Source organism: Neltuma alba, unplaced genomic scaffold (genome assembly GCF_004799145.2).
Source record: "Neltuma alba isolate B1F8T4 unplaced genomic scaffold, ASM479914v2 tig00013410_pilon, whole genome shotgun sequence".
In the NCBI taxonomy this organism is placed as follows: Eukaryota; Viridiplantae; Streptophyta; class Magnoliopsida; order Fabales; family Fabaceae; genus Neltuma; species Neltuma alba.
The window spans coordinates 66,382-84,879 of NW_021637664.1; the positions used below are offsets into that span (position 1 = coordinate 66,382).

At 39.4% G+C, this 18,498-nt stretch overlaps 3 protein-coding genes across 3 annotated transcripts; 1 reads left to right on the top strand and 2 right to left on the bottom strand.

The window, feature by feature from the left end:
* Positions 1–206: 206 nt before the first annotated feature.
* Positions 207–6,620, top strand: LOC114737118 (sodium/hydrogen exchanger 1). Its single transcript, XM_028925026.1, has 15 exons — positions 207–626; positions 1,096–1,416; positions 1,873–1,991; positions 2,587–2,684; positions 2,863–2,922; positions 2,998–3,044; positions 3,123–3,317; positions 3,420–3,466; positions 4,073–4,139; positions 4,393–4,493; positions 4,752–4,853; positions 5,187–5,325; positions 5,411–5,473; positions 5,541–5,624; positions 6,004–6,620. The coding sequence occupies exons 2-15, from the start codon at positions 1,243–1,245 to the stop codon at positions 6,355–6,357; spliced, it is 1,650 nt and encodes a 549-aa protein (XP_028780859.1). The 5' UTR covers positions 207–626; positions 1,096–1,242; the 3' UTR covers positions 6,358–6,620.
* A 1,069-nt stretch (positions 6,621–7,689) lies between these two features.
* On the bottom strand, positions 7,690–10,473 carry LOC114737125 (superoxide dismutase [Cu-Zn]). Its single transcript, XM_028925033.1, has 8 exons — positions 10,387–10,473; positions 9,395–9,483; positions 9,165–9,266; positions 8,963–9,058; positions 8,805–8,836; positions 8,634–8,709; positions 8,223–8,276; positions 7,690–8,086 (listed from the first exon to the last, which is right to left on the bottom strand). The coding sequence occupies exons 2-8, from the start codon at positions 9,468–9,470 to the stop codon at positions 8,064–8,066; spliced, it is 459 nt and encodes a 152-aa protein (XP_028780866.1). The 5' UTR covers positions 9,471–9,483; positions 10,387–10,473; the 3' UTR covers positions 7,690–8,063.
* Positions 10,474–12,439: 1,966 nt separating this feature from the next.
* Positions 12,440–17,707, bottom strand: LOC114737132 (coiled-coil domain-containing protein SCD2-like). Its single transcript, XM_028925040.1, has 19 exons — positions 17,402–17,707; positions 17,233–17,286; positions 17,079–17,144; positions 16,555–16,958; positions 16,153–16,237; positions 15,953–15,994; positions 15,788–15,850; positions 15,505–15,570; positions 15,341–15,364; positions 15,090–15,164; positions 14,850–14,960; positions 14,702–14,762; positions 14,426–14,533; positions 14,177–14,292; positions 13,899–13,968; positions 13,586–13,627; positions 13,255–13,295; positions 12,697–12,817; positions 12,440–12,594 (listed from the first exon to the last, which is right to left on the bottom strand). Exons 1-19 carry the CDS (start codon positions 17,705–17,707, stop codon positions 12,473–12,475), a joined length of 1,977 nt encoding a protein of 658 aa, XP_028780873.1. The 3' UTR covers positions 12,440–12,472.
* Between the last annotated feature and the right edge of the window lie 791 nt (positions 17,708–18,498).

Genomic DNA, 18,498 nt, shown 5'->3' on the forward strand with positions numbered 1-18,498 from the left:
TATCTGAATACTTTATCTGACCTTTGAATAAATTTTTAGGGGCACGGTAAGTCGAGTCGGAAGGGAATACGTGGGGTATGATCGGACTCTAAGAAAAGACGAAAGACGACAAACATCCAGATGAACGGAAATGATTAATTGACTGTTCGCTTTCTCAGCTGTCTTCGTCCCCTGCCCAGCATCCCACGGTTTTCTCACTTCTTCTTCTCAACTATTGCCGTCCTTTATATCAATTGCCCTCCATTATATTTCTATTATTTCCAGAGATTTCAACATCCAAATACGCCTAATTTATTTGACACACAAGTATCTTGTAATTAAAGAACACACCCTTCACCTTCTCGTTTGTTCTTTGATTTTCCAACCGCCTCCTTTGTGCTGCACATTGAATCCTAACCGGACGCTGTTCCTTTCTGTCCCTCTCCGTCGCTTACCGGAGTTTGCGGAATCGCGCAAAATAGATAGAGACTCATCAGTTAGCTTTCTCTGTCCCAATTCTGTTGACTTCGGCTTCTTGTTTCCGGAAACAAAGTGAAGAAATTCGTCACGAAAGAATAATAAAAGTGAAGAATTTCGAAGGTTTTTTGAAATTTCCTTCTTCTGCATGCCAGCAGGAGCCCCTTTTGGTGAGTTTGCTGTATTTTATGCAGATACGTAGATGAATTATTTGGTCACAACCTTTTTCCCCGCTTGTTTTGACATACGAAGCGGAATTTAAGTTTCCATGGTCGTAGCATATAATCATAAGGCGAGTGAATCTTGCTGAAACTGTGAATCTTTGTTTCGTCGTTTCCTCTCGTTACTAATTTTGCTTTCTATGCTTCGATCTCAAGCAAACATTTACCTTGATCCGTTCCCGTATACTTGGTTTCAATGCGACTCGTGATCCATTTTCTCTACTGAAAAATAAACGTTGGCATACCAGCGTTTGTGCACTTTCGAAAAACTCTTCGCCCATTTCGAATTTTTCCTGCTTCCATCCTGCAACGATTCTTATTCTGATTTCGAAGGAAAATATGGTCCAAAGTGGGTCCTGGGTTTTAGTACTTCTCTTGGTTTTTGCCCATTTAATTTTCATATTTCTTGCTCTTGCAGAGACTTCCTCGTTATTAACATCGGAAGGTTAATTGTACGTGCCACTTGGAGGCAGAAAGTTCTCAAGTGATTTTGAGCTTAGCAACTAAACCATAATCGTGTTCATAATCTCTGGTTCTGTAATTGATTGTTCTTGAGGTGAACATAATGGCCTATGATTTGAGTTCAGTACTCTCAAATTTGCAAATGGTATCCACATCTGATCATGCCTCCGTCGTCTCCATGAACCTATTCGTGGCACTGCTCTGTGCTTGCATCGTGATTGGCCATCTTCTTGAGGAGAACCGGTGGATGAATGAGTCCATCACTGCACTTTTAATTGTAAGTGTTGGCCTCTCTATAGCTTGTTTGCAATACATTTATTTATTTATTTTGGTTGGGAAGGGAGAATTACACACACCCCCCAACCCATTACAACCTACCGCCATAATGAAGGAAAAACACATACCGCACTCCCGCAAAAGGGTATACCCACCTAGGGTTAGAACTTGCAACCTGCCTCTTTGAGAGGCTTATGATGCCATTGGCAATACATTTATTATGAAGGAACTGACTTCTAAACCCTATATTGATGCCATTGGCAATACATTTATTATGAAGGAACTGACTTCTAAACCCTATATTGTTATAGATCCATCACACCCAGAAAATTTCACTTTGAAGAGGCAATATTGTATATGCATTAAAAATGCCTAGGCTGAGCTATAATGGATGTAGCCTTTCCTCTTCCTTGCTTACTTTTTACTGGACAAGCACTGAATTTCATATGTATTTCAGGGTCTTGGCACTGGTGTAGTAATTTTGCTGATTAGTGGTGGCAAAAGCTCACATCTTCTTGTTTTCAGTGAAGATCTTTTCTTCATATACATTCTGCCACCTATTATATTCAATGCCGGGTAAGCATTTTGTGCCATTGATTTATACAAATTAGTAATCCATATTTGACACTGTAATTGTCATTATGATGACCTAGCTTCTTGTGAACTATTCATCATTAATTGATAAAATGAAGATTTGTACTCAAGACAGTCCAATGCGGTAATATTACATTAGTCTATAGACCCTCACATGCACTTATATTATTGTGTATTTAATGAGTGATGTACATTCTGGCTTTGTATCTCAGAAGAAATGTCTTTTAGCAGAGTATTTAGAAATGTATGGCATCCTTTGAGTCAAGATGTTTGAAAACTGGCTGGTACTCTATTCACTTGTTTGTAAGTACTGACTTAAGAACAAGTAAGATAGGATTATTACATCTTTAGTTGGTGGATTTCATTGCTTTTCCAGTCTCTACAATATTGAAAGATATACAAGATATAACTTTAATTCAACTTGGTCTTCTTGAATCTTGCTTTTGGATTACTGGGATTATATAATCCTTTCTGATATATATCTTCAAGTGGTTGAATGATTACAAAAAAGGTAAAGTTGTGTTTTACATTATATTCTAGTATGTTTTATTACAAACTTCTCTGCATTCTATGCCAGGTTTCAGGTGAAAAAGAAGCAGTTCTTTAAAAACTTTATCACCATCGTGTTGTTTGGTGCTGTTGGTACTTTGATATCTTGTACCGTCATAACATTGGGTATGTCCAGAATATTTTTCCAGCCTGAACAATTTTTAGTTTGATTCTAACTGTATTTGTTAGATTTAGGCTTTTGACGGTAAAAATCCCTCCACAGAGATAGAATAATAATCACTTTAAGTAAACTGGCCGTGCAAGAGTCCTCTTGTTCTGACTTGATTTTAATGCGTTGTTGTAGGTGTTACGGAAGCTTTTAAATGGATGAATATTGGCTCAATGGATATAGGGGAATATCTTGGTATTATATTTTCCCTTCTACTCTATTCTGCAACTCATCATTCCTTTTCTGACTCTATGTTTGAAAAATTTTCAGCAATTGGTGCAATATTTGCTGCTACAGATTCTGTGTGCACGCTGCAGGTTAGGAGCAATGTGTTACCTGTGGTCTTTCTAGCAACTAAGGCTGCCATGCTAATTTTGAACTCAATAATGATGCAGGTGCTAAATCAAGATGAGACTCCTTTACTCTACAGTCTTGTATTTGGGGAGGGAGTTGTTAATGATGCTACGTCAGTGGTGCTTTTCAATGCAATCCACGGCTTTGACCTCAATCATATTGACCTCAGAACTGCACTGCGTTTTTTGGGCAATTTCTTGTATCTGTTTGCTGCAAGCACAATGCTTGGGGTTTTGGTAACCCCTGAATTCCTCTCATGCATTCACAGTGTTCATTTTGTTTGTGTGTATGTGTGTGTTTCGGTGAGTATGGTCTAATATATCCCTATCACCTTGCAGGCTGGTCTGCTTAGTGCGTACGTTATCAAAAAGCTGTATATTGGCAGGTATCTTTGTGACAGGATTGTTGCCATTATGTGCTATCCATTTATGACAATGGTATCATTTCTTGTATTTGTATACGCCAAGTCTACGGCTGAAGAGGATAAAACAGCACCTAATTTGATTGCTTAACAGGTCCATTCTGGCGTGAGGCCAGTGTCAGGGGTTTGATTAATTAACTGGTTCTGGATATAATTTTTTTCCGCTTTAAATTATTTCATACCACATGAAAGGAACAGATTTAAACAGTTATATGCGTGAAAACATTTTAGTTAAAGATGAAATAGCATGGTTTTGTTAGCAATGGGATTTTTAAACTATGGGTATCTAGTTTAATAAATAAACACTTTATAGTTCATTATTGTCTCTAAATTCTTTGGGGTTAATGATAGGAATGAGAAGTATGTAGCTACCAAAGGGCATGGGTCAAGGGCCACTTGCGGGTGACATGTACATGACTCGTGCCTCATGTTCCTCTGTTTGTTAGCCATGACTTGTCTTTTGCTATCACTCATAGTGTGTGTGTGTGTTTGTTCCTACATGCATATTAATCATGAGGGCATATGACAGTCTTTTTACCGAGGTTCATGAAATTTCTCTCTAAATTTTAGGCACTCAACGGATCGTGAGGTGGCTCTTATGATGCTAATGGCATACCTTTCATACATGCTTGCTGAAGTAAGATTTCATGAGTTTTAAGAATTTTTAGTTGGAGGGTGGAGCCTGTCTTCATCGGTCTTTAAGTCTATGTAATTTTCTTATGATGCTAATGGCATACCTTTCATACATGCTTGCTGAAGTAAGATTTCATGAGTTTTAAGAATGTTTAGCTGGAGGATGGAGCGTGTCTTCATTGGCCTTTAAGTCTATGTAATTTTTATTCTCGGTATCACTCATGTGCATGATGCTGATACATATAGGTTTTCTGCAGTTGTGCTATCTGAGTGGCATCCTCACTGTATTCTTTTGTGGGATTGTGATGTCACATTATACCTGGCATAATGTGACTGAAAGCTCGAGAGTCACTACAAAGTATGTATTCTTAACTAATTTTCCTGAATTATATGAATTTATTTGGGGTGGTAGGACAGTTCAATTATGTATGTGAATGTCTTGCTATGAATTTGGATCTTGTCGTGTGATATAACAGTAATGTGAGGAAAGACCAACATAACTTTTTTGGTCTTTCTATAATTAATTATTACATGTCTTCCTTTCTAGTAGGAGGGCCCTGCAGTCATGAGTCAATTTATATACCTCTTACTGAATATTTTTCACTGGCTATCACAGGCATGCTTTTGCAACATTGTCGTTTGTTGCTGAGACTTTCTTATTTCTTTATGTTGGTATGGATGCCTTGGACATTGAAAAGTGGAGATTCGTCAGTGATAGGTATGTTCTATGATCTTTCATAATCAATGTGTCATCTTCTTATCAGTCATTTCTCTCTAGGAAAAAAAAAAAAAACTGTTGAAATATGTAACTATGTAGCTGCTATAGTGAAACAACCGATGCTATAATTAGTGGATATTACTTGACGTTGAGATCATCCAAAGTTTTGTTCAAAGAGATCTTCGGCCTGCTTTGTCCTCTTCTTCGAGTTTCTTCTTATATTTATGGACATCTCATCATTCACGCTTTAAGTTTTCTTTTCTCTCAACAAAACTTCCTTGTCTTTTAGAAAGGAACAAAATATGTACCCCACTTGGTTTATTTTCTCTGCAGCCCTGGCACATCAGTAGCAGTTAGTTCGATATTGCTGGGTCTGGTACTTGCTGGGAGAGCAGCTTTTGTTTTTCCATTATCCTTCTTATCCAATTTGGCTAAAAAGTCACCAAATGAGAAAATTTCCTTCCGGCAGCAAGTATGGCTTCACTCCTGTAACCTTTGAATATCATTTTTCTAGATGTCCTCGGCAACGAAATTATGTTGACAGTTTCCTATTGTAGGTGATCATTTGGTGGGCCGGTCTTATGAGGGGTGCCGTTTCAATGGCACTTGCCTATAATCAGGTAGGGAAAACTTGGCTTGTTTGAAAGTATGACTATTGCAAAAAACTAATACACTTCTAAAATGCAGTTCACCATGTCTGGTCATACTCAACAGCGGGCCAATGCAATCATGATCACCAGCACCATTACTGTTGTGCTTTTCAGCACTGGGGTAAGACGTTTACTAATTTTCTGGGCATCCTACACAAATTTCATGCCCCTGATCTCTACTTTGTTATGATGGATAAACTGTTGAGGTCAAACATAATATCTCGTACCAGCACATCAACTTTGGCCAGATTTTGTTAAGTGTATGGGTCTGCTTATATACGTCTAACATTAGTGGCAGCGAAGGCATTGGTGTATTGTTTGCACCTATGGTCCAAATAAATCGCCCTGTTATGTCAATCTGCATGAGTCCATGAATATTTGCATATTTGCCTCGTGACTACTAATCATTATTCAGATCTTGTACAAATGAGGTATATGATGTAGTGTCACATCAAAATTTGTTTAGTCATGGCACCGATACATTCTAGTTAAATTTTCAGTTGTTCGGTTTGCTGACTAAGCCACTCATAAGGTTTTTGCTGCCTCATCCCAAGCATACTGCCAGCATGACAAGGGCAGATCCATCTAATCCAAAATCAGTTACTGCGCCGTTGCTTGGAGCTCCCCAAGATTCTGAAGCTGATCTTGATGGCCATATTCATCGTCCAAGCAGCATTCGTGCACTATTAAGCACCCCAACACACACTGTTCATCGTTACTGGCGAAAGTTTGATGATGCATTCATGCGTCCAGTTTTTGGTGGGAGGGGCTTTGTTCCTGTGGAGCCGGGTTCACCAACTGAAAGCAAGGGTCCTTATCACTGGCATGGGGAAGATAACCAAAGGAACATCTAAAAGGTAAGTTCTGTAAATTCCTTGGAGTTCAAGCAATGCATGTTCTGAACCACGAATAGGAATTTTGATGTGAATATATTAGGGATAGGGGACCATAGTCCTCTCTGTAAATCCCGTTAAGCTGAGCTTATATTTCTTTTACTGTTATTACATATTATCATAAATTGGCGAAATCTGTGGTTTGTACACGCCACATTACAATGTGTTGCTCGTGCTTCTTGTGAGATAAAGGTGAAATTCCAGCCTGCCTGGTTCAAATGCCATTGAACACATGATAAAATCCCGCTATTCAGAATAAGCCAACAGGTAGCGTACATGCCGTGTTACGCAGTCTCAGTTTTCTATGGAAGAGGGTGATGCTTTTAAGAAAAAGGAAAAATCGAATCGATGTTTCTCACGCCAAATAGCAGTTGAACTCGTGCTTGTTTCGTAATACATCCTTACGGGATATTCAAGGTAGCATGGCATGTTCGTGAAACCGCAGCGGGGAACATGGCACCCAATCAGCAATTTAAACGTCGACGGATCACCGCTCATCCATTAATCTTTTTGAATATTTACTCGTATTATTTGTGATTCCATTCAAATGTACTCTCCATTAACCAGAAGTTAACACTTCGTAGAACAATTCTTTCCGTTGTATCAACAAAATAAAACATTTCCCAAAACAAACTTTTGGGGGGGGGGGGGAAGGAAGGAGTAGGGTTAGCGCCGCCTCACAATCATTAAGCGGCGAATATTGAATGGCCATACCCAAAATATGACCAGGGAGAATTTGCTTCTCATTAAATATTTAGATATGACCAGCAAAAAATATATTCAGATACGACTACTAATTTTATTTAAAAGGGCACAATTTTTTATGGATCTATACAAAAAATAGACTTACAAATCGGATAACGTTTCATTAAAATAAATGAAATTCTTTAAAGTTAAGTGTAATACCGGCCTGAACGTCATACAATATTAAGAACTAAAGTACTACAATACTGAATATTGGCACGAGCACATGGTAGTACTGCATCAAATCAACAAATACTACAGAAATCGACCACCAGAATCTAATCATCAGAATAAATACCTGACATGATCGATTCCTAATTTATAGACACAACCCCCACAAGAGGTCGGCTAGTTCCGCGGAGTTCAAGCAATGTAGGTTGTGAACCGAACAATGAAGCATGAATGGGAAATTTGATGTGAAACGCCTAGGGCGCACACGCCATTCTATGACGTCCTACGGTGCTAGTACTGCCCTATATTAACTGATTAATGACGATTAACGAGCATCCCGAGTTAACATAATATAGCAACGACTGCATGTTAGCTGTGTTTCAGGGCTTTTCAAATAGTTGATCGACGATAAAACGAATGGATGGAACACTCGGAAATTTGGAAGTAACGCACAAGGGAGACCTCTTGCAGCTGCCCCCAACGAAATATTTTCACACGCTGAAGAGACACGGTTATATACTGGGGTCACGATGTACCATATAAATATCCCCTTTTGTCTCTCCAGAAGATGCATCATACATCGATACCACAAGCCAACGAACCAAGACTCAAGCGTCAAAAGTAACAGCTTAACTAAGAATTAGATTTCCACAAGAGCATAACACTAGTTCAAATTTATTCCTCAGAGTTCCAAAGCATCACGCGCATACACACAACTTCATGTCATCCAAGGTTCGAGGCTTTAGAGTCGTTCATCCTTGCAGTCCAATAATACCTAAGCGGATAAAGCCAAAGGAACAAGCGTTTCAGTCAACAGGACCAGGTAACACGAGAAACTAGAATACATTTGGACAAAAAAAATCTACTAGCTTAACAACTAATTACTGGTTGGTTTGGATCATTAGACTCACCACAAGCGACTCGGCCGCCAGCATTTCCAGTAGATTTGCTGAGCTCATGGCCACCTGTATACAGAACGCAGAATAAAAAGAGTAAGAAACATAAATGCAACAGAATAGTTTCAGACGGAATGAATAGCAGCTCCGATACACACAGGTCGTTAAACAAAAGACAAAATCATGTGCCTCAAAACGAACATCCTTAAGTTAAATCCCTGCCGGCATAAAACTAGCTACAAATCACAAAGATCTTAAATACTTAGGGACAAATGTCTCTTATTCTGAAAGAGCAAGAATCTTCAAGGAGGCAAAATAGATGAAGTTACTGATTCTTCCTAATTCAATCAGAATTAAGAAGAAATATTAATGGCTCATTCTAATAATCAAAGGCCCACCATATTATAAACAAGCATTGTCAAGTACCTTTCCCAAGATCATCAGGATCTGCATGAACAACAACAGCTCTTCCAATGATAGAATTTGGCCCACTGAGAGGAATCTGTAGACATAAACCAGAACAATCAAGATTTAACTAAGATTATATTGTAATGAAAGAATAAACCGTCAAAGATGTTAAGAAGACAGATCACAAACCTGATTGTCAATAATAGTGAAGCTAACAGTTCCTGAATTACACAATGAGATCAATAAAAACAATAAGGACCATACAGCCATACTGTCACATGGGCAAAATCAATGACTTCCCTGGGGATGTTAAAAAAGGGGTAAGGATAACTGGAACAAGGCCATACCATCATCACCGACATTGACATTTCCCAGATCACCAGCATGACGGTTCTCATCCTCAGGGGCGCCATGCTCCTTGCCAGCAGGATTAAAATGCGGTCCTAACATAACCATCCGCATTAACATTAACAAAATGCCATCCATTTACTGGGTTCAGACTTGTATTAAGGCGAAAAAAGGATACAAATAATTATCGATAAATTATACCAGTTGACATGCATCCGTTTGTGGTGTCTCCAAGAGCATGGACATGGAATCCATGAAAACCAGGCTTAAGGCCAGCAAGAGTTCCAGTTACAGTGGTTGGACCTGGACAACTCACAATATAAATATTCGTTATTTGATTAATACAGGGAAATTTTTTTCCCCCAAAAAAAGGAAGTAAAGAAAGAAATAAAAAGTGATCTTCAGGAAGATCTAGTGCCAATTTAAATTACCATCCCCTTCCTGGCTGAAGTTAATAGTTCCAGTGACACCCTCACTGCTGCTGAGAACTGCCACAGCCTTCACCATTGTTTTATGTGATCTGAAGAGTAGAACAGTCGAACAGCCATTTAGAACAAATACAGAGGACAATGTGAGCAAGCACCTCGGAAGGGGAAAGATAGAAAATTGACTAAAATAATAAGAAAACGTCAATCAAATGCACGTTCCTTATATGGTATCTATCACCAAAGGAACACAAACGGTAGACCGCGCAAACTCTCTAAATTTCATCAATCCAGATTATGAATCAATTAACTAATAAATATCAGCCCATACTTCCAGTTCACAGCTGCGCATTAGTATATGCACAATAAGGCCACTCTTATAACAAATTGTTTAGTTACAAGACAACGCGGTTTGCATGCTGTAAAAACTCCAAGACGCTAAGAAGATGGCAGTTCACTTGATAATGTTCATGAAACATAGAATATGAATAAAAAAGAATGGTCAGCCCAAAGTTTTCAGCTATCAACAGCCCTAAAGTAAAATTTCCTTCACCAGCATCTTAGTGAACATAAAAGGAATTCAACTGTCAGCCGTTGACCAATTATTCCCTGTTGTTTTCAAGTTTTCACATCATTTCCTCTGTAAGTGTCCAGTCCGAAGTAATAACCAAATAAAAATATAGAATTAACGATCGGAGTAAAAGACGAATGGTAAGCTCAGTGACAGTAACCAAGATGAGAAGACCCTGAGCATGGAATTTTCACGATCTGACTCCATCAGCGATCAAGAACGTTCCAGTTGGTTTTACCACACAGAATCATAAGATAGGTATTCGTGACGAGAAGAGAAACTTAACACGAAACAGACTGGTAAAAGCTAGGGGTGAACTTGATGCTGCTTTGAGGCGTTCAAATCAGAGGAAATCAGATCGAAAGCTAAACCAGACCATATTTACTCTTTAGAGATTCGAAACAAAGAAAAGAAGCAGCGAACTTACCTCAGTCCACCCCTAAATGAAAAACCAGAGAGAGTGAAGACGAAGAGCACAGGCAAGGAACAACCTAGAAGCACGAGTTAAGAGGCGGATGGGCTCCATATATAAGCGCGCAAGTGTGACCGGCACAGTTCTTGCCATCTGGTCTGGGCCGGAGGGTAAAATGGTAACATCAGATCTGGGAGACCCACGCTGCACATACATGCGACTAGCCAGAGCCACGTGTTGTTATGTGACTATCAATTAATTACATTAAATTAAATTACTAAATTTAAAAATAATTTTTAAATTCGATGGCGAAGAAATTTGAATTAAAACGATGATAATAACTTATGACTTTCCAGGAGAAATAATATTTGTAATCCATAATTGATGCCAACCAAACACAACGCCCCCTGGTCAAAAAACCAAACACAGCTCCCACTAATCGTTAATCCTTAATTTTTTTAATAATAATTTTTGTGCCAGCTATTTTTTTAAAAAAATAAAGTTAGCAAACTCTAATGATTATTCAGGTGAAAAATTGCGAGAAAGTCCCCGATTAACAATTTTATTAATAATAAAAATATGATAAATTTTTATACACTAGAAATATTAGTACTTTACATATTTTATATTTTTACCTATAAAACTTTTAATGAAGTTTACCCCAATTTTCTCCAAGGAACAAAAAACTGGACCAAAGACTAAATTGGTCGAGATAGTGGGTTAAGGGTCATTAGTCTGATCAGGGTCGGATAGGTCATGTTAAAATAATAAAATTTAATTCAATTATCAAATCATCATTTTAATTTCTATCACTTTTGATTATTACCTAAACAGCAATAGAGCAGATAAAGCAAAAAACAATCAATCAAACGCAACTCTAACATCTAACACTGTGCCTCCGTCTCCACTACAAGTACTCAAATAACCAAACCTCTTGGCCAGTGAAGCAACTCGAAAGGCAAAAAACAAAGTAGAAAGGCAAAACTCTCATCTCAAGTGGCTTCAAGTATTCAACTAGAGATTTTTATCTCCCCTCACTTCCCATTTCCCAAACCTCTTGGCAGCGAAGAAAGGCAGAAATCAAAGATATTTGTCAATTTATTCCTAAAATCACAACCTAGCTAAAAGGGAAGGGAATGTTTTTCGAGCTTACCCAATGCGCCAAAACCGGTATGATTGATTGAATTTGAACCATGCGAGCAGGAAAATCCAAGATTTGTAGAGGCAACCACCATGCCTCCTCTGTCTCGACTCTCCACGATGCACGATAGATCAACCACCGTGCCTCCATCTCCACTACAAGTCGACCATCGCGTCGCTGTCTCCACTGCAACTCGAGGGCACTGCAAGGGATTTGGGGCAGGGAGAGCGGTCAACTAGAACGAACTCAGTGAAGAAGGGAATGGGAATCTTGGTCAACCACCGTGCCTCTGTCTCCATTATAAGTCGATTGTCGCGCTGCTATCTCCACTCTCCAAGGTAACTTGACAGTGATGCAAGGGATTTGGGGCAAGGAGAACGGTCAAGCTCATCAAAGATGGAAAGGGGATTCTGGCCAAGAGAGGAGACAGGGACGAAGGGAATTGAACCGGGCTTGCAAATTTTTTTCTTTTAAAAAACTTGGACGATGTCGTTTAGGCATTGGGTAGGGAAAAAATTAAACTGATCAACCACCCAAATCGGATGGTTGACCGGTTTAATATCGGCTTGACCCGTTAATTATCGATTCTATAGGTGATTGGTTTTTTCCTTAAACCAACCCAGACTGGAGACCGGTTCACCGGTTTTCCGATTAAATCGGCCGGTTCAATCCGGTTTTTTTCCTTGATTTTCTCTATAAAATAAATTATTATATTTCTGTGTCAGAACAATATTCGTTTCCTTTGAAATCACATCTTCCTAATATTGTGCACCACACGTCTTCATTGAATGATCAACGTTTTTATTTTAATGTGAATTTCCAACATCTGCGCATTAGTCATTCTCCTCGAGTCATATGCATATATAACCACGCATCAGCTTGAATCACATTGAATGAATGGAATAGTTTGCTAATAAAAGGGGGCATCTAAGCAACGGCCAGTCAATTTGACAATATAAATCAGAAGTCAGAGCGGCTTAATCTCTTGGAACCGTCAATGATTTCTTCCAGCTCCTTGCGAGATTCTTCCCACAACTGAGTTTCAATGCCCAGCCTCTTGAGCTCTGCCAGGCCACGTTCAACTGCACGATGCATGAATCACTTCAAGTTCATCGTCGCCCATAAATCAATGGTGACAAACTTGCATGCTCGAAATTGGCAGAAACGGAAGAGAGGGAGTGTACCATTGACTGCATCATGTGAAGTATTCGCCTTGTTATCAATCCAGTACTGCAAACGCTCATCTGCTATGTCCGGTTCTATCCCATGCTTTTTAGCTCTCCTCCAAATGTATGTGAGCCAAGCCTGCGAAAACATAATATACCAGAATTGGACGATGATGTGAATGAGACCAACAAAAACTCTCCAGCAAGTTTCCTAAATACCCATAGTTAACATCTTTCTTAGACACTATTAACCAAACTCCTAGAAAAGGAAGACTAAGGCTCTGTTTGGGTGCTCCAAAACCGTGGTTTCAGAAGCACTTTTTCGCAAAACGAGGTAACCTCCTCCACATATTTACTTCGTAATCCGTAAAAACACTTCTGAAACCATGGTTTGGTTTTTATCCAAATACTCCCTAAAAGATGCTGTAAAACGCTCAAGTCTTCTAGTAGTGGCCTTAATTTGAGTATAATCGTTAAAACGAGAAGCTTGAACAAGTTACTAATCCAAGAAAGAGCAGTGATATAATATTTTGTCTAAAGAATTAATAATCTGCCGAGGTTATTGTCTTTCTTTACCTGCTTAAAAGACACGTCTTCAGCCTCGTCTTGCCCAAGTTCTGAAAGCAAACGATTTCTTTGTAAATGGCATACATGCACTTCATCAATCGTACAGAAGAAAATCGTTTCCTTAAAGTGGCATCAAAACGCCTAAAAAAGGCTAGTTTAAGACAAGTTAAAAAAGATTAAAGGTGTAAAAAAGTGTGACGAAGCTACAAAATGAAGGCAACACGACGAACTTGTCAATATCAGACAAACAGGTAATATTGAAACCATTATCAGTGTCTTACTTTCAATTTTAACACGTCAATATGAAAATAAGTGCGATGCCAAAATGTAATAAACTTACCATATGCATCAAAATGCCCTTCAATTGGTAGCTTTGCGACATCTACACCAAAGATCAAGAAAGAAGAAAATAGTCAAGATCCAGCCACACAAGCTACCTAAAACATAGTAGGTACAAAGAAGAGAAACATGCAAGTGACGAAGCATGATTTCTTCCAGAAAGACAAGAAATTGACTCACTTAAAGTCAAATTTCTTCATAGTACGTTGCTTTTTCCTTGGTCAGTGATCAGTTCAGGATCTATTGGTCAAGTGCTCAATCAAGACTAAAGACCACACATTCATATCATTTACACAAATTACATTACTTCGTACCTGAAAAGCCAGATTTCAGTAAATTTGGTCGCCTATGCTGCGCCATCATAAATCCCAATGCTTCTTCTACCTTAAAAATCACAAAAAGAAAGCAAATGACGAAAACTCTAATGACCAACAACTACTGACAAAAATAACGAAAAATCTGCTCAAACACCATGGGTCTTCAGTTTGATATTCTCACAATTAACGATTTGAGAAACGAGCATACTTGGAAAAGAAAAAGATTCGTCCCTAAAATTCAATTGAATTTTAATAGGACTAGTTCCGAAACATACTCTCAATGATGCCAATTCCCGCAAACCTTGCTCTACAAAAAGCATATTCTCAATATTTCCCTCTCCAGATAGTTCATTCAGGTCGCGGGGATTATCTTTTACCTCTAGATCATTGTCTACAGTATAATACAAAAAAGCCGAAGATAGTTATCCTCCAAAGGTACATAAAAATAATAACTACGTATCAGAAAGATGGGAAAATTGAATAATAAAAAGAGAGGAAAAGTGAATCCTACGAAGCAAAAATACCTGGCTCCATTTTAGCTTTCTGTCCAGCGGCTAATACCACTTCAATAGGATCCGGGGCAAATGAAGACCAGAATTTGAATCTTGCTTCAGCAATGTCGCCATAAACACCTGCTAAATATTTCAGTGCCCTCAAAATGGATGTGAATATTGAATATTAATCTATTTTAAAAAATCATTTGTTAATTAAAGTTGCAAGTATAGCTTCAAATTAATCCCATCAGCCAATTGATAAAGCATAATTCAAGATCTAAACAAAAAAAAAAAAGATGCCTTTACCATGGCGTACACATAAACCCCAATAACGAGCAAGCCAGCACCTCTTTAAAATAACTTCCTCCTAAGAAGGGCGGAAAATCAAAATCACAGGCTTGGGTGATAGAAGAAATAGAAATGAAATGTCAATCATCAAAGTTAAAGGGCTAACCATTTCTTCCGGGGTAAGTATCATTCGTTGAGTCAAAAGGCGGATTGATTTTAATTCACTCTCGGTTTCTTGTAGCTGTTCTAGTGCGGATGTTGCCTCCTCCCTCGCAATCTAACCCATAGTCCATAATATAAGTAAATTACGTACATTACGTAAACAACATGTGACAGTGAATTAAAATGTGCAAGGATTTTGTGAGAGCTCTATAAAACGTACAAGCTAAAGGTGCTTGCTAGATACCTCAGCTTCCGCCCGAAGGGCCGCAACGTCCGGAGCTGTACCTCCCTGAGCTTGTGCCGCAACTCTCAGAGCAGCCTGATAAAAGAAATAACTAACCATGGTTTAATCATAATCACAATTTCTGAGAAACTTTTTCTTTTTTCCAGAGCTCTTTGTTATCTCAAGAAGGATTCAACATAGTACAACTACAGCGGACTGTAGAAAGTGGCACCAAAAGGATGAAAAAAATAAAAGGAGAACAGGAGAGAAACCTCTCTTTGCTGCAGCGCTGCCTCCTTTCTGAAGAATAAAACAAACCACATATGTTAGAATTGGAAAAACAGGGGTGTGATCAAATTTATATTGCTCCTATAATCTTTTTAATCCAAACATGATTTATATACTCCAGATAAACCTATGCGTACAAAGATTAAACTTGCCTGCTTAATAGGCGGGCCTCTAAACTTACACCCTCTCCAAGATTATCTCCCAAATTAGCAATCTGCAGGAAAGCATATGAAAAGAGACCGTTACACCAGGTGTTTTCCGATCTCACCTTCTCCAAGTTATTTCCACTAGAATAGCCGCAGGGAACGGGCCCGTGCTCACCTTAATGTTTTATTTTATCCTGATCATGCCTTGACAATTTTTAATTTGTTCCACTATCAATAAACAAACATGATTTGATTCACACTACATATCCGCACAAGATAAATTACCTGTTGCTCTAACTGCCGAGCTCTTGATTCAACTTCCTCACACCTCTCCTCAGCAAGTCGAAGCTGGAGATGCACATATCAAAAACAAGTGTCCGTGAAAAAATAACTCATCTGGGATCTCAAAATCAAGGAGAATATATCACTCGGTGGAACATATTGCATCACCTTTTCAAGCAAACTTTCATTTTCTTCTTGTAGCATATCAAGCTGCAATGAAGTTTACATCTGGTTAGTAAATTCTTCTAGGAAGGAGAAGCACAAGGGCATAATAATGTTGATTTACGAGGGAGTGACATTTAAACAAGGTGACCAAGAAGTGCTAAGCTATCGCGAGTGTGAACATCATTTTACTTGAGAGTCCATACCTCATCCTCAAGAGCAGTAGAAGAAGAAGGGCGTCGATTGGTCGCACCGTCTCTCAAGTTCATGCTCCCGAGATCCAGTGACAATCTATGTATTCACCAGTAGTGCAGAGGATTAGATACAGAGCAGACAAATTGAAACAAATTGCTGAATCTCAATCATTCCTAACTCGAAATTCGAAAAGATCCAATTTCAGTGAATACTTGGATACTGAATTGTAGGAATGCTATTTTCTTTTGGGGGGGAGTTTAAAACTTGCAGGTTAGAAAGCAGAACAAAGACAAACGAGAGAGCAATTAAAAAGCTCTCTCTTTATCAGCTTTCAGTCGAGTAGGAATGTGAATTAAACAGATAAAAACGATGCTCAGAGAAAGTTGCATACGAGGGAGGGAAAACTAGCATACCTCTTGTCTCTTTTAATTTCCTGAGCGGCCTCTGAAGGAATACCCGAAGCCGTTTGTCTGAGTGTCGTAGGTATAACGGAAGAAGCCTTAGGTCCCAGGTTAGGACGGGCGGAGGCAGCACGAGCAGACGGCGATTGATCATTCGACGTACCGAGTTGCGGTGACCGAGTGACTATTATCGTACGAGCAGAGGGAGACAATTCCAGAGTTCGGTTCCCTGGTACTGTTTGAGTAGTGCCTGCTTGCTCGGCCATATGGCCAGGAATGGCTGATCGCACCGATGTGGCTATCGGAGGTAACGGTTGCTCAACACTACTATTCACAGCTGAGAAAGATGATCGACCGCCTGATATGGCTTTTGCAGATGGAGGTTGCTGTTCTTGAGCCGCAGTGGTACGGACCGTCTGACGAAAACAACATTAACATTTCAGCTTTCATGAAAGCATGCATGAGTAGGTCGTCTTATAATTCAAAGAGAAGCCAAAATTATCTTAAAGGCCATGGGAAGAAATTAAGGCAATTACCACTGGGGACCGTGGTCTTGCAGCAACTGGATTTTGTTCATTGTTATTCTGAGCAGACCGAAATGACTACAAGAAGCAGCATCATCAAAGTGCCCGAATTAGCTTACACGTTAAAGGGAAATCCAATTATCTCGAATACGAAGAAGTCAGTTACCACTGGGACGCGCGTTCTTGTAGATGTCGGTTGTTCTTGAATAGGCCGAACAGCCTAACAAAAGCAACATTGAAGCTTCAGGTTTCAAGTAGTTTCTTCACATTCAAAGGGAATACAGTGAGCAGTCTGAAGTAAATGTAATCACTTGGAGAGACATGAATGCAATTACCATGGAAGCACGCGCAGGCGTTGCTCTTCCGGTGCCTCCAAGTCCAATGCTTCCACTGCCACTAATCGCAGCATAATCAAGAGCAAGGTCGTCCTCCTCGTCATCCTCGTCGGTTGAGTTTGCCATGACCTGTGCCAGCCTCTGAGCGGCAGCTTTGGCCGCATTGTTCGGCCCTCTCCGCATATTGAACGCCGCAGCGGAACCTGTCTGAGCATGGCGGTTCATTGGAGACGTCGTCGGGGACGCAGGCGCTCTCGGCGACCCTGTGCTGTTCCGCTGCCTATCGTTCATCCTCGTCCGCTCCATCTACGAGACAAAAACAGCGATCTCAGGCAACGCATCAAGTAGAAGATAAGTAATATTTATTACGAAAGAAGAGGAGAAAAATGAAAAGTTGGCGGAACATACCGGTTACTGATTAAGAAAGGGTTGCTTCAAATTTTTTTAAACCCGAAATTGTGATTTAGATTCAAATCATTTGCGGAACAGTGAAATGGTGATAAGGGAGTTTCGTGGTGCCCTGCATTGGTGGAGTCTCGAAGGATCCGTTCGTTGAGGCATGGGGGCAGGGGAGGGAAAGAACAGAACACGAAGTCGAAGGTTGCGACGGGGACAGGACCGCGAATTGTTCTTAAAAAATTAACGGTCTCCGAACTTTGTGTGATTCATGGGCCTAGTCTTTTTCGTATTTGTATCGACCGAGCAAAAGCCCTTATTTTGTTTCTCTTATTTTCTTTCTAGCCAAGGCGCGCTCAAATATGAACATTACAACAGCACTGAATCAACCTACAAACGAAAGCACCATTGCTCATAAACAGAAAGAGGACGGGTTAAAACCCCACTCTTTAAGAGTTATATTTTGCTTGTTGTGATGATTAACAAATCAATCAGCTACTTCATTTTTAGAATTTTGAATCCAGAGCAAGGAAAAAATTATCATATAATATAGCCAAGTCTGACCGCTGTCCAATTGCCTCCTTGGTTTTCTTTTGATGCCAGATTTTAACTTCCCTCTGAGACTGACAGAGTTAATTCCTAATTGTCCTGCGATTTGGTCTGCTTCTTTAAACAAAATGATTGATCGAAGATTGTAATCG